A 10,177-nucleotide genomic window follows, 5' to 3' on the forward strand; every position below is an offset into this window, starting at 1 on the left:
AATTTCATAATGAATTATGAGATTTTATTTTTCTAAATTATAAAAAAATCTTCAATCATTTTTTCAAAAATGAAAAGCCTTCAAACAGGTACAATTTTGAACATAATCAGATAAAATGAATTTATTAAAAGATAAAAATCACAAAGAAAACAAAACATTTTATTAAATATTACATATATGTACAAATTTAACATTCCTCTCAAACTCTAATCAAAATGTGAATCAGAATAAAAAAACAACTCGGTTTAACATCGCTAAACTAGCTCCTATTAAAAGTCCTCAGTCCTTAAAAGACATTTCTGTATCTATAAAAAGCAAAACAAGAATTAAGTTTCCACATTTACTATAAAAGAAGGCATCCTCTGGGCTATTGGATCTGAAAGGTCCTGGATTGTGGTTCTGGGAATTCTACAGGCTTTTGGAAACAAACATCACAGTCACAAATCAAACAGACATAGCCTGTAAAATCTTAGTGTTTTCCTATTCTCCTCTAGCCATCCAATCACTATACCTGTATCTCTTGTTGTCCACTGGCACAATATCCATGGCAATGTAATATTGCTGGTGAGGATCTAATCCTGAGATCTTCACTCTCATTGCTGGAAACATCCGCCTATTTATACGGAAGGGGAGGAAAGGGGTTTTGGTTTGGGTTTTGCTTGTGATAACACATGGAGAATGAATAAGCAAAAGTAATCTCCAGAATCTGAATTTTTCACAGGAACAAATGTATACCATTCGCTTTGGTAATTTAATTCAAAGAATCAGAACAGGGGACATAGCAAAACCGAGGCTTTTAAATGTAATTGGTTGCACCTTATACTTGCTTCTGTGTTTACTGAAACGTCAGTATAGCTAAGGGCAAAAATAATTGTATACGTTGAAGGAGTCAAGGCACTAAAGAAAGCACTTTAAAAAAATCAATAAGCAAATTTACTTTAATAATACAGATAATAAAATGTCCCAAATGGTAGAAATAGAAATTTTGAATTTCTGAAAGTGATAAAACATATTATAATGTGAAATTTTAAAAGGGTTATAAAAAACCACAAGGAGCCAATGTGCCATGCTATAACCAAACAATATGTTCTTTATTGAGACAAGACTTCCTGTCTGCAGCACGGTAAAGGTGAAGTGCAAAAGTTGCTTCAAATTTGAAAGGTATAGTAAAACTTCTTTATTGAAAGCAGAAACTAAGCACAATGTATATTTACCAAACCGTTCCTTCCCCTACCATAGCCTGAAAATACTTTCTCATTTAACCACACTTACTCAAAACATTGCTAATTAAGAAAAATGAAAATCTGAATTTCTCTTGGCTTCCCACAGATGCATCATAGGAGATGCTAAACTAAATGCACCTATCTTTTAAAAATGGCACAGTAGCAAGGCATACAACAGCAAATTATTGTATATAAAAAAAAACAAATAGAGCAGTTCTTTCTTTTTTTTTTAAAAAAAAATTCATTTAATGATGTATGTCTAGGATCCTTCCAGTTAATCTAATTTTTGCCAATTTACCTTATAACACGAATTTTAGTACTGTTATTTACCAAATTTTTTCCTATAACAATGCCATTAAAGACCATTTGCACAAAAAAGAAAGTCCATTATTCCTAACTAGGCATGAGAGCAGTTTAATACGCTGGTTGTTTTAGTGTTATTTCAGTGCACCTGTAAGATAAAGAGTAAAGGTCTTTAACTACATCCTTTATAAGACAACTGTTGCTTTGTGTTGTTGAAAACTGAATTTGGATCATTACTAATAGCTCTGTGAAAATGTAGAAGGTAGCATATGGATTCAATAAAATATGTTTTTGTAATTTCTAATAAGTTTGGATACTTTTATGCTGTCCAGGTTTTTGCCATGTGTACTCCCTGAAAGAGTGGTGTGTGCTTTTTACCTTCCTTTTAAGGAAGATATTATTCATAGATTTCACTGCACTAAATGAACTGAAAACTTTAAAGTGCAAATATTTCGGTGCCTCCTTCAAATTACTATGATCTGGCCCAAAAATCCATTTATTTTACAGAGGCATGTGCAAATTTCACTTTCAACAAAAAACGGATATAACTTCTTACAAAATCTTTTAGAGTTCTTCAGCAAATGTAGACTAACGTGTTGGATTTCATTGAGGAAAAAATGTTAGCTGCGTAACTGCGGATCTACAGAAGTGGTTTTTAAAAATCAAGGTAACCATTTTTCAAGGATTAAGCATGTATTACCAGAGATTCCAGTAATTTTTCATCCTCGTCTAATATCAAAATGGCACAACACATCACGTTCTCACATTGCACGGAAATCTTTTGATAAAGAACCAAAATGGGTAAATTTCAAAGCTGAAAAGGCAAATTAGATTGCTAACTGTGTTGGTTAAAAGGCGAGGGGAGTCATCTGTTCCACAGTCCCAGAAGCGATAACTGGAGCCTAAATCAATGTCTGGACAGATGTAAACAGGATCACGAATCTGTAACTACCCTGCACGCAGCGTACCAATAGCACCGCTAGCATGTTGGCGGCGACCCTGATTTCCTCCTGAGCATCCAACAAGAGGGCGGCGGACTATGCCCTGCACTGAGTGCGTAGGTAGGGAAAGCCAGTCTCAGAAGTGACCCACTACCCAGGGCCTTGTCCTCTCTATACGGAAAGGCTTACCCGAGACCAACCGCCCCCGCACTTCCTAACCCACCCAGGGGGGCGTGAGGGGCCATGCGCGACAGCTCGCCCTTTACCTGCCCGCCTTGGTGATGATCATCTCTGTGCCGATCTCGTGAAAGCGCTTCCAGAGCTCAGCTCCCTGCAGATCCACCCGCGGGGCCTGCGGTGATGGCAGCGGGGTCCCAGGCCTGGCCAGGGCCGGAGCCGGGGAGCCCTTTCGAGAGCCTCCCGGGGACGCCAGTGGGGACGAGCCCTGCAGGAAGCCTTCCTCACAGCCTCCTGGGCGGCAAAGGGTAGAGAGGGGTAAGCGGTGAGGGCCCGAGAGAGGAATCTTGAGGGGGAGATGGACCTCGGGAGGGAGGCTGGGGAGAAGTGAAGGACCAGGAGGAAAGGGGAAACCTTCCCGTCATCGGGTCCTTCTAACAAACAGGTCTGCCGTTAAACATCCGCACTGCCCGCCAAAGGGACGCTTGAGCTCCAAGTCTCCGAGAGGCGTGCGGGCCGAGTCCACCCCACCTCCGCCCCGCCAAGGCCCCAAAATAAGCTTCGCGCGGCCACCGGGGTCTGGGATGCGTGCCCAGTGGAGCCTGAGATGGACTCCGGAGTTCAGATCCCCAGTGCAAACCCCGACACACCCCGCGCCCCCCGCGTGCTCCCCGCAAAAGCGCCTAGTGCCGGGACCCTGGAGGAAAGCGCCAGGGCCTTGCTTTGCAATGGGCGTCCGAAGCGCCTGGCTTCGGGCTGAGGCTGAGGCATCCTCTAGAAACATTTGGAAATATTTCTTGCTCCGCTCTTGCCAAATTCCCCGGTCGTCCTGAGCTTTTTAACCAAACAGCTAGCTAAGGACAGGAGAAGAGCGCGGAAAGCAAGCCCACGGTCCTTGTCGTCCTTGGCAGCGGGAATCTAGAATGTAAGGGACGGGAAAGGTTCAGCTACCCCTCGGGAAACCACGTTTGCACATACACCGCCCTCTTCCTGGTTTGCCCAAATGTTTAGGGCATTCGTTCCGGTTTGGGGGGATTATACTGTCGCTCCCTCCACCTCCAAGCTTTTAACAGCTAGGAAAGAAAACAAGAGCACCCATGGGCTGGAACCCCAAGTGAGGCAGATGCCCAAAGCGCAGGTCTGCACGGCGGAGCCGCAAACAGCAGCCGCAGAGGGCGCGGACCGCCTGGCGGGAGGCGGCAGCCTAAGCAGCGAGGCTGGACGCGGCGTTTTAACCGTCTGGAGGGCGGCACGAGCTGCGCGGCGAGATGGACCCGGGCGGCGGCGGGCTTTGCGCCCCGACACCCACGGCTGGTGCGTTAGTGGCCTCCGGCGCGCAGGAACACCGCACTCGCGCACGCCCACAACTCGCAGAAGTTCGGGTTCCCGCGGCCGTGGGGGCTGCCGGGACCCGGAGGGGACGCGCCGCGAAGTTGGGTGGGAAGGGGCCGACTCACCCGCGGCTCCGCGGGAGCTGCAGCTCAGCTCCAGGTCAGCGCAGCTGCGGGCGGGCCCGGATGCCGCCCCAGCCGGCGGCGGGAGAGCATTGCCTTCGTCTCCCTCGGGGGAGCCCTTTTCGCCACCGCGGCTGCAGCCTCCGTCCTCTACCGCCACGGCTGCCTCTTCCGCGCCCAGCTTCCGCCGCTTCTTCTGAAGCTGTTGCTGCTTCTCCGCGCCGATCAGCGCCTCCACGGAGAAGGCGTGCGCCTTAAGGCTTAACATGCTGCACGGCGAGCCCCTCCGCTTCTCGGCCATCCCCGCCGCCCGGCGCCCGCTCGCCCCTCGCTCATATACACTCACACAGGCACACGGGCACACACGCACACTCGCTCTCCTTCCCCCACCAAAATTTGAACGACGGCGGAGGCCTCCCGCAGGCCGAGAACTGCCCCCTTCCCCGCCGCGGGCAAAAACAAATTTGGCGTTTCCTCTTTCTCGCTTGTGTTGGGATCCGAGGAACCAGCGGCGCGCCCGCCAAGTTTCCTCTCCTCGGTCTCTCGTGCGCGCTCTCACTGATGCACTCCTTCGCTCCCACCCCTTCCACCTCTTCCTGCTCTTCCAAGATCTGCCTCTACTGATGCGCCAAAGAGGACTAACAGGGGTAAAAAACACTCTGCGGACACAAATTAGGGATTGTAATTGAAATTTGTTGCCTTGATCTGTCAGCACTTCCAGTCGGGAGAGCGGTGGGAAGAACTTGCTCATTAGTGTCAATAAAGCGGCGGGGGTGGAGTACGGAGCCCTGTCAATCACCGAGAAGGCCGGCCAATCGGGAGGCGCCGACTCCGTGCAGCCCGCGCCCACTTCCTTACAAGGTTGCAAAAAACCTCGAGTGAAAAGCGCCGCCGTCTGGCTTGGACGTGCCAACCCCGGGGAGCTGGACCCGGTCAGTCTACTTGCTCCCAGCCCAGTCCAAGCCCCAGTCTCCAGCTTTCCTCACCAGGACCTGGAACCGCTGAGGTTTCTGACATTAAACCGAGATGATCACCAAGTTAAACTATCCGGGATAGTTTAAGAAACCTTACACTCCCTTATCACTTCATATTGCTACAACTCTGAACATTGCGAGGAGTAGGGAAAATTCACATCCACCAGGCCCATCTTTTCTCATTTAAACATTCCTGCACCCACTGTTCCAGGAGCTTATTTTTTTGTTTGTTTGTTTATTTATGTTTTACTTGGTGGATATTTCTTGGAGAGGGAGTGGGAATCCAGATGTATTTAAATCCTATATATTTAGGAGAACAAAATAAGCTCAGCCCCTCATATGAACTAGTGGGTAAAAGTAAGCCCTTTCTTGGAGTCTCCCTTTTCTTATAAGCGTGATAATTAAAAAACGTAGGGCCTTAGACTCTGATAATAAGGGGTTTTAGTTTTAAAACCTCTAAAAATTTCCCAAAGTGAGAGAAGTTTTAAGATGCAGTAAGATTTCCCACTGCAGTGTTTTTAAACGCCTGTGATTTAACCTGACTTCATTTTTGTCCTGCTTTAGACAGGTTGCCATCCCGCCCCCGCCCCTTTCAGGCTTTTAAAGAGCAAACTTGTTTCTTTAAAACATTTTTTTTGAAAGAACAGTGTTTTTTAAAACAAATAATGCTGAACATATATCTGTAGAGTTGTTTTGTAATTTCAACACGACTTTTTGTCAGGATTAACAAAAAAAAATGGTTTTGATGTAGGTAGAGTAAATCTCTTGTGGAATAAAGATTCATGATGCATACTACTCTTAAACGTTTGATATAAAATAGACAAAGGGTTGTGTTCCCTCTCCCTCGCTCCGTTTAACCTCCACAGATGTTTGCTGCCCTGTTATCTCTGACTCCTCTCTGAGCTTCCAGTAGAGTGATTCTGGAAGTCGTTTTGCCACTTTGATCTTTCTTGGGAAGCTCAGAGAACGAAACCAGGAGAGGCACCCCGGGAGCGGGACCCTGAGCAGGAGGTGCCCAGGAGCAGAAGCATCACCTACTCAACGCCTAGCGGGGCCTGACAGCCTGGGGTCAAAAACGACTCGGTAACAATCTTATGGAAGAGGCCCTGTAAAAGGCTTGAGAAAAGGATTCAACTGGGTGGAGTTGTTTTGCATTTGTTTTTTAAAAAAAAAAAAAAAAGTCTTGCAAAGGACAGCGGAGTGTCTCCAAGCCCCGCGGCGCCCCAGGCGGGTATTAAAAGTTAGCCTGGGTTTCTGAAGCCTGGTGGAAGAAAGACGCCAGCAGGGCTTGGGCCTGGAGTGGGAGTGGGTGAGGAAGTCGGGGAGGAAGACTGTAGCCGACTAAGCAGAGGCCTCTCCAGGAGCTGTACGTGGCTAAGGAGTGTGTGGCCCGCATCCGCCGCCTGCGAGGACGCCGGGCCCGCTCCAGGCCCCAGCTCTCGGTGACCCGGGGCCCTTCCCAACTTCCTTTGGGGCCTCGGAGAGTTGGAGGCGCTGAGGTCCAGGGGTGGAGTCGCCGGGGCCCTCAGCCTACTCAGCCCCACGGTAGGGGAAAGAGGAAACCCGCGTCCGCGAGGGACCAAGGCGATTTCCAGGGGCGAAGCCAGCTTGGTAGATAGGTTCTTGTCCACCTGTATTCCCCGCGGCTCAGACGATAAAGGAGGGACTACAGGAGCCTGCAGGATGCTCTCGGGAACACACACGCCCCAGGCCTCCTCTGTGCCTCAGCCACTTCTTTCGCTTTTACGCGAGGCAGTAAGGGGCGCAGACCCCCGAACGCGCGAACGCCGGGGAAATGGTGTCCACATAGACGACCAGCTGGAAAGCCACGCCTCACAGGCACCCACGATGTCAGATAAAATGCGTCCCTTAGAAGTAATCCAGGTGTGCACCAGGCGCAGGGGCAGGACGAAGGCGTGGTTCCCCTTAGTCTAGGACAGGTCCGGGCTGAACTTTGCGAAACGGAGGTTTCTCGCCGCCTTCCATTGGCGTTGAATCAAGCTCGGACCCAGCAGGACCAGCTGCCCCCCACGCCGTGAAGCGGCGGGTCTCAGACCTCACCGCAACCCTCTCTTCGCTCCCGAAGAGGGGGCGTCAAACCTCTCCCGGGAGCGGGAGGGAAGGAGGGTCTGGGATGGCCAGCGGGGGTAGATCTACCTAACACGGCATTTTCTCAAAAGCGTGGCACTTGTGCAAGCGCCAAGCCATTGCGAGTAAAGAGAGCAAAGCAAGCAAAGACAGGGCGCGAAGTGGCAGGAGGAAAGCTCGGCGCGTGCGTGCGTGCGTTCGCACGTGTCTATATGTCCATGTGTGTGGGCGCGCATGTGTGCACCTGCGCGCGTGTAAACTTGGGTGGGGGCGTAAGTACCAGCGAGCGTGTGCCTCCGGTCACATTGAGAAAAAGTCTTTTCTCAATATGAGCTACTTTAAGGAAATGATTACAACTAAATTAAACTGTCAGGCCTCTGGCAAGACTAGCCCAGCTCCATTTCAAATAAAAGTCACCCAGGAAAGAACATTAGCAGAGCGTGTCTGTCTCAGCTACTTGGGCGAAAGGGACGGGCAGAAAAGCCTTGCGTGTCCAGCCTGGGAGAATGGTACCCAGTGGAATCCATGTCCTGCCAGACAACTAACTGGGGTGGCGGGGGAGGGTGAGGGGAGTTTTTTAAAAAGCATATCCGGTTCCTCTTCCTTATCTTTCTTGGTGCAGTTTAAAATTGGGCAGTTTCAGAAGAGTTTTTTAAAGTGCATTCTCTGTCACCTCCCCTTGTCCTTTCTCAGCCTAGAGACTGAGAAAGCGAGAGCGAGCAAGCTTCCTACTTCATGTTACCTTACATAGACTACTTGTATTTTCTTTATAAGCAATTGTTTATTTCTAAATTTAAAAATCATCGGCGTCAGGATTTCATTCTCCAGATAGTTTTTTTTTCTTTTATACTTGACCATCGCCTTAAAGGTTTTTAACCTTTAGGTCTGATTTCCGGGATTCAATACCTGGCATACACGAGAGACTGTTTTTGGCCCCTGAAGGTGAGGCGCATCAAGTTGTCCCGGAATTTCCAAACAGGCAAGATTGGGACTTCCTTCCCACGCACAAAAAGCCGTTTAGTTAACCCGGGGAGAAATACAGAATAGATGGCAGAGTGAAGGGGAGCAAGGACCCTGTGAGGGGTACTTATGTGGCAGCGTTATTTGGAATTTAATCTGGGAAGGAGCCATATCCTATTGAGGGGCAGTGGACAGCCCACGCCGCGCTGAGTCACAGGCAGCGCTACACGTACCAGCTTAGGCTCCCTCTCTCCTCCCTTCCTTCCCCTTCCCTTTCCCATTCTCTTCCTTCGGTTTGCACACACTCTGCTTCTCACCGCTCCCTCTGATCTGGGTTAACAAAAATAGTAAATTATAACCTGTATAAATTTACAAAAGCTACGGGAGTAAATCGGGCGGCCGGGCTGGACGACTGCGCTCTCGCGGGCCTCCTCCCTGCCGGGTTGCGGGCTGCAGCTGCGAGCCCAGGCCTGGTGGAGAAAGCGATCGGAACCGCAGTTCCTGGCTGCTGGCTCCTGCTGAGGGTTTGCACACACAGGTGTTGGTGACTGTTGATTATCCACTTCCAACAACCAGTCTCTTCCAGATTCCTATCAGGTGCAGCCCAGTCCTGTCATTCTTCTGGTGGCCCAGGGAAGAGCCTTCGGAGCTCCGGGGAGCCCAAACTGGGCTCAGGCCAAGAGAGGCTCTCTTCTAGTGTTGATTTTTCAATCAATGCTCATTTCACACTGGGGCGTTGGGGAGGTGTGAGATTTGGGGAGAGCTAAAGGAGAGTGCACTTTGAAGGTGAACCTGCCTTCCTACTTTTCTCCCTCCAACCTTTCTCCAACTGGGGGAAGAGAAAGGAAGGGAGAGAGGGAAGAGTCTCTGACTGACCAAGTCTGGGGGTGGTGAGGAAGTAAGGAACCTATGATGGGGCCAAAAGAAAACCCACTAGTCTGAGGGAATGATTTTCCCACTCATGTCCAATTTCCAGCAGTATCTGCGCTGCCTCCAGAGTCCAGACAATATCAGTTATTTTCACCCTGTGCGTGAAAATCCGCAGCCTTCAGTTCCACATTCATTTACCTACATTCCTCCCACACCCCTACATGTAGAGGTTAGTAACAAAAATGTCCAAGAAGTCCACACTTGTGGCTGTCACTATACCTGATCCAACTAAATGATGTCTTGAAGGAGGTAATGAAATGAACAGCAGATGTAAATGAATACCCAAAGATGAGTAGGTGGACATTGCTGATACCAATGTTGCATAAATCGATTTGGACATAAATCACACTGACAATTAATGGAGAAATTAAATAATATTCTCAAACTAGTTAATGAGCAGCTTAATAGTTTGTGCTATATAATAGGATGTTTAAATTGATATTAAAATATGCAGCTTCATATTCTTAGACTTCAATATCTAATGCTGTTTTCCCCTATACTCAGATATTATCTTGAGTCTAGTGGTTTCGTAAAATGAATTGAAAATGCAACTAAGTGCCCCTATTTAGACTCCGCTTAAGAATCACTAGGTATGGTGTTTAGCTTTTTATAAAAATCATTACACCCTCTAATTGGCTGTAAATTGGGCCCTGTTCTCGTATTTCACATCTGTAGATACCAACAGTTCTTAAACAGTGGAAATTCTGTGCACATTTATATAATCTGCTGAAAGTATAAACAATGAAGAATGTGGCTGGAATTTATTCATATTTTTGTACTGACAGATGAGGCATTTCAGTTTCAGCAGAATGAAAGGACTTTTAACAGATTAATTTAAAGCTAGAACTGTAACTGCACAAAAAGAAGTGAGCTATTGAAAAATATATTAGCATTGGGAATCAACCCTGAATGTAAACACATGGACAAAATTATTGACAACAAACTATAACTTTTCTACATGATTTTTGGTTTAGTTTTCTTTTCACTTTTTATTGTGAAAACTTTCCCATCCTTTAAGAAACATATCATAAGATAAATAAAAAGTTGAAAGGCTTAGGGATTTTTCCTCTTTTTCTATACGAAAATCCTAAACTTTGCCTCAAAATAATCTTACTGGAATACACTTC

General features: G+C 47.7%; 1 protein-coding gene across 1 annotated transcript in view; it reads right to left on the reverse strand.

Moving 5' to 3' along the window:
• TBX18 (T-box transcription factor 18) overlaps positions 1 to 4,399 on the reverse strand; it is a gene marked incomplete at both ends in the record, with an annotated part of 32,209 nt that extends 27,810 nt beyond the window's left edge. The window contains 3 exons of the mRNA XM_081094671.1: positions 512 to 613; positions 2,734 to 2,938; positions 4,102 to 4,399. Of these exons, the coding sequence (XP_080950797.1) occupies positions 512 to 613; positions 2,734 to 2,938; positions 4,102 to 4,399 (605 nt within the window). The remainder of the gene's footprint in view (positions 1 to 511; positions 614 to 2,733; positions 2,939 to 4,101) is intronic.
• Positions 4,400 to 10,177: the final 5,778 nt, after the last annotated feature.

The sequence above is a fragment of the Myotis nattereri genome (assembly GCF_964212035.1).
Source record: "Myotis nattereri genome assembly, chromosome: 6".
Classification (NCBI taxonomy): domain Eukaryota; kingdom Metazoa; phylum Chordata; class Mammalia; order Chiroptera; family Vespertilionidae; genus Myotis; species Myotis nattereri.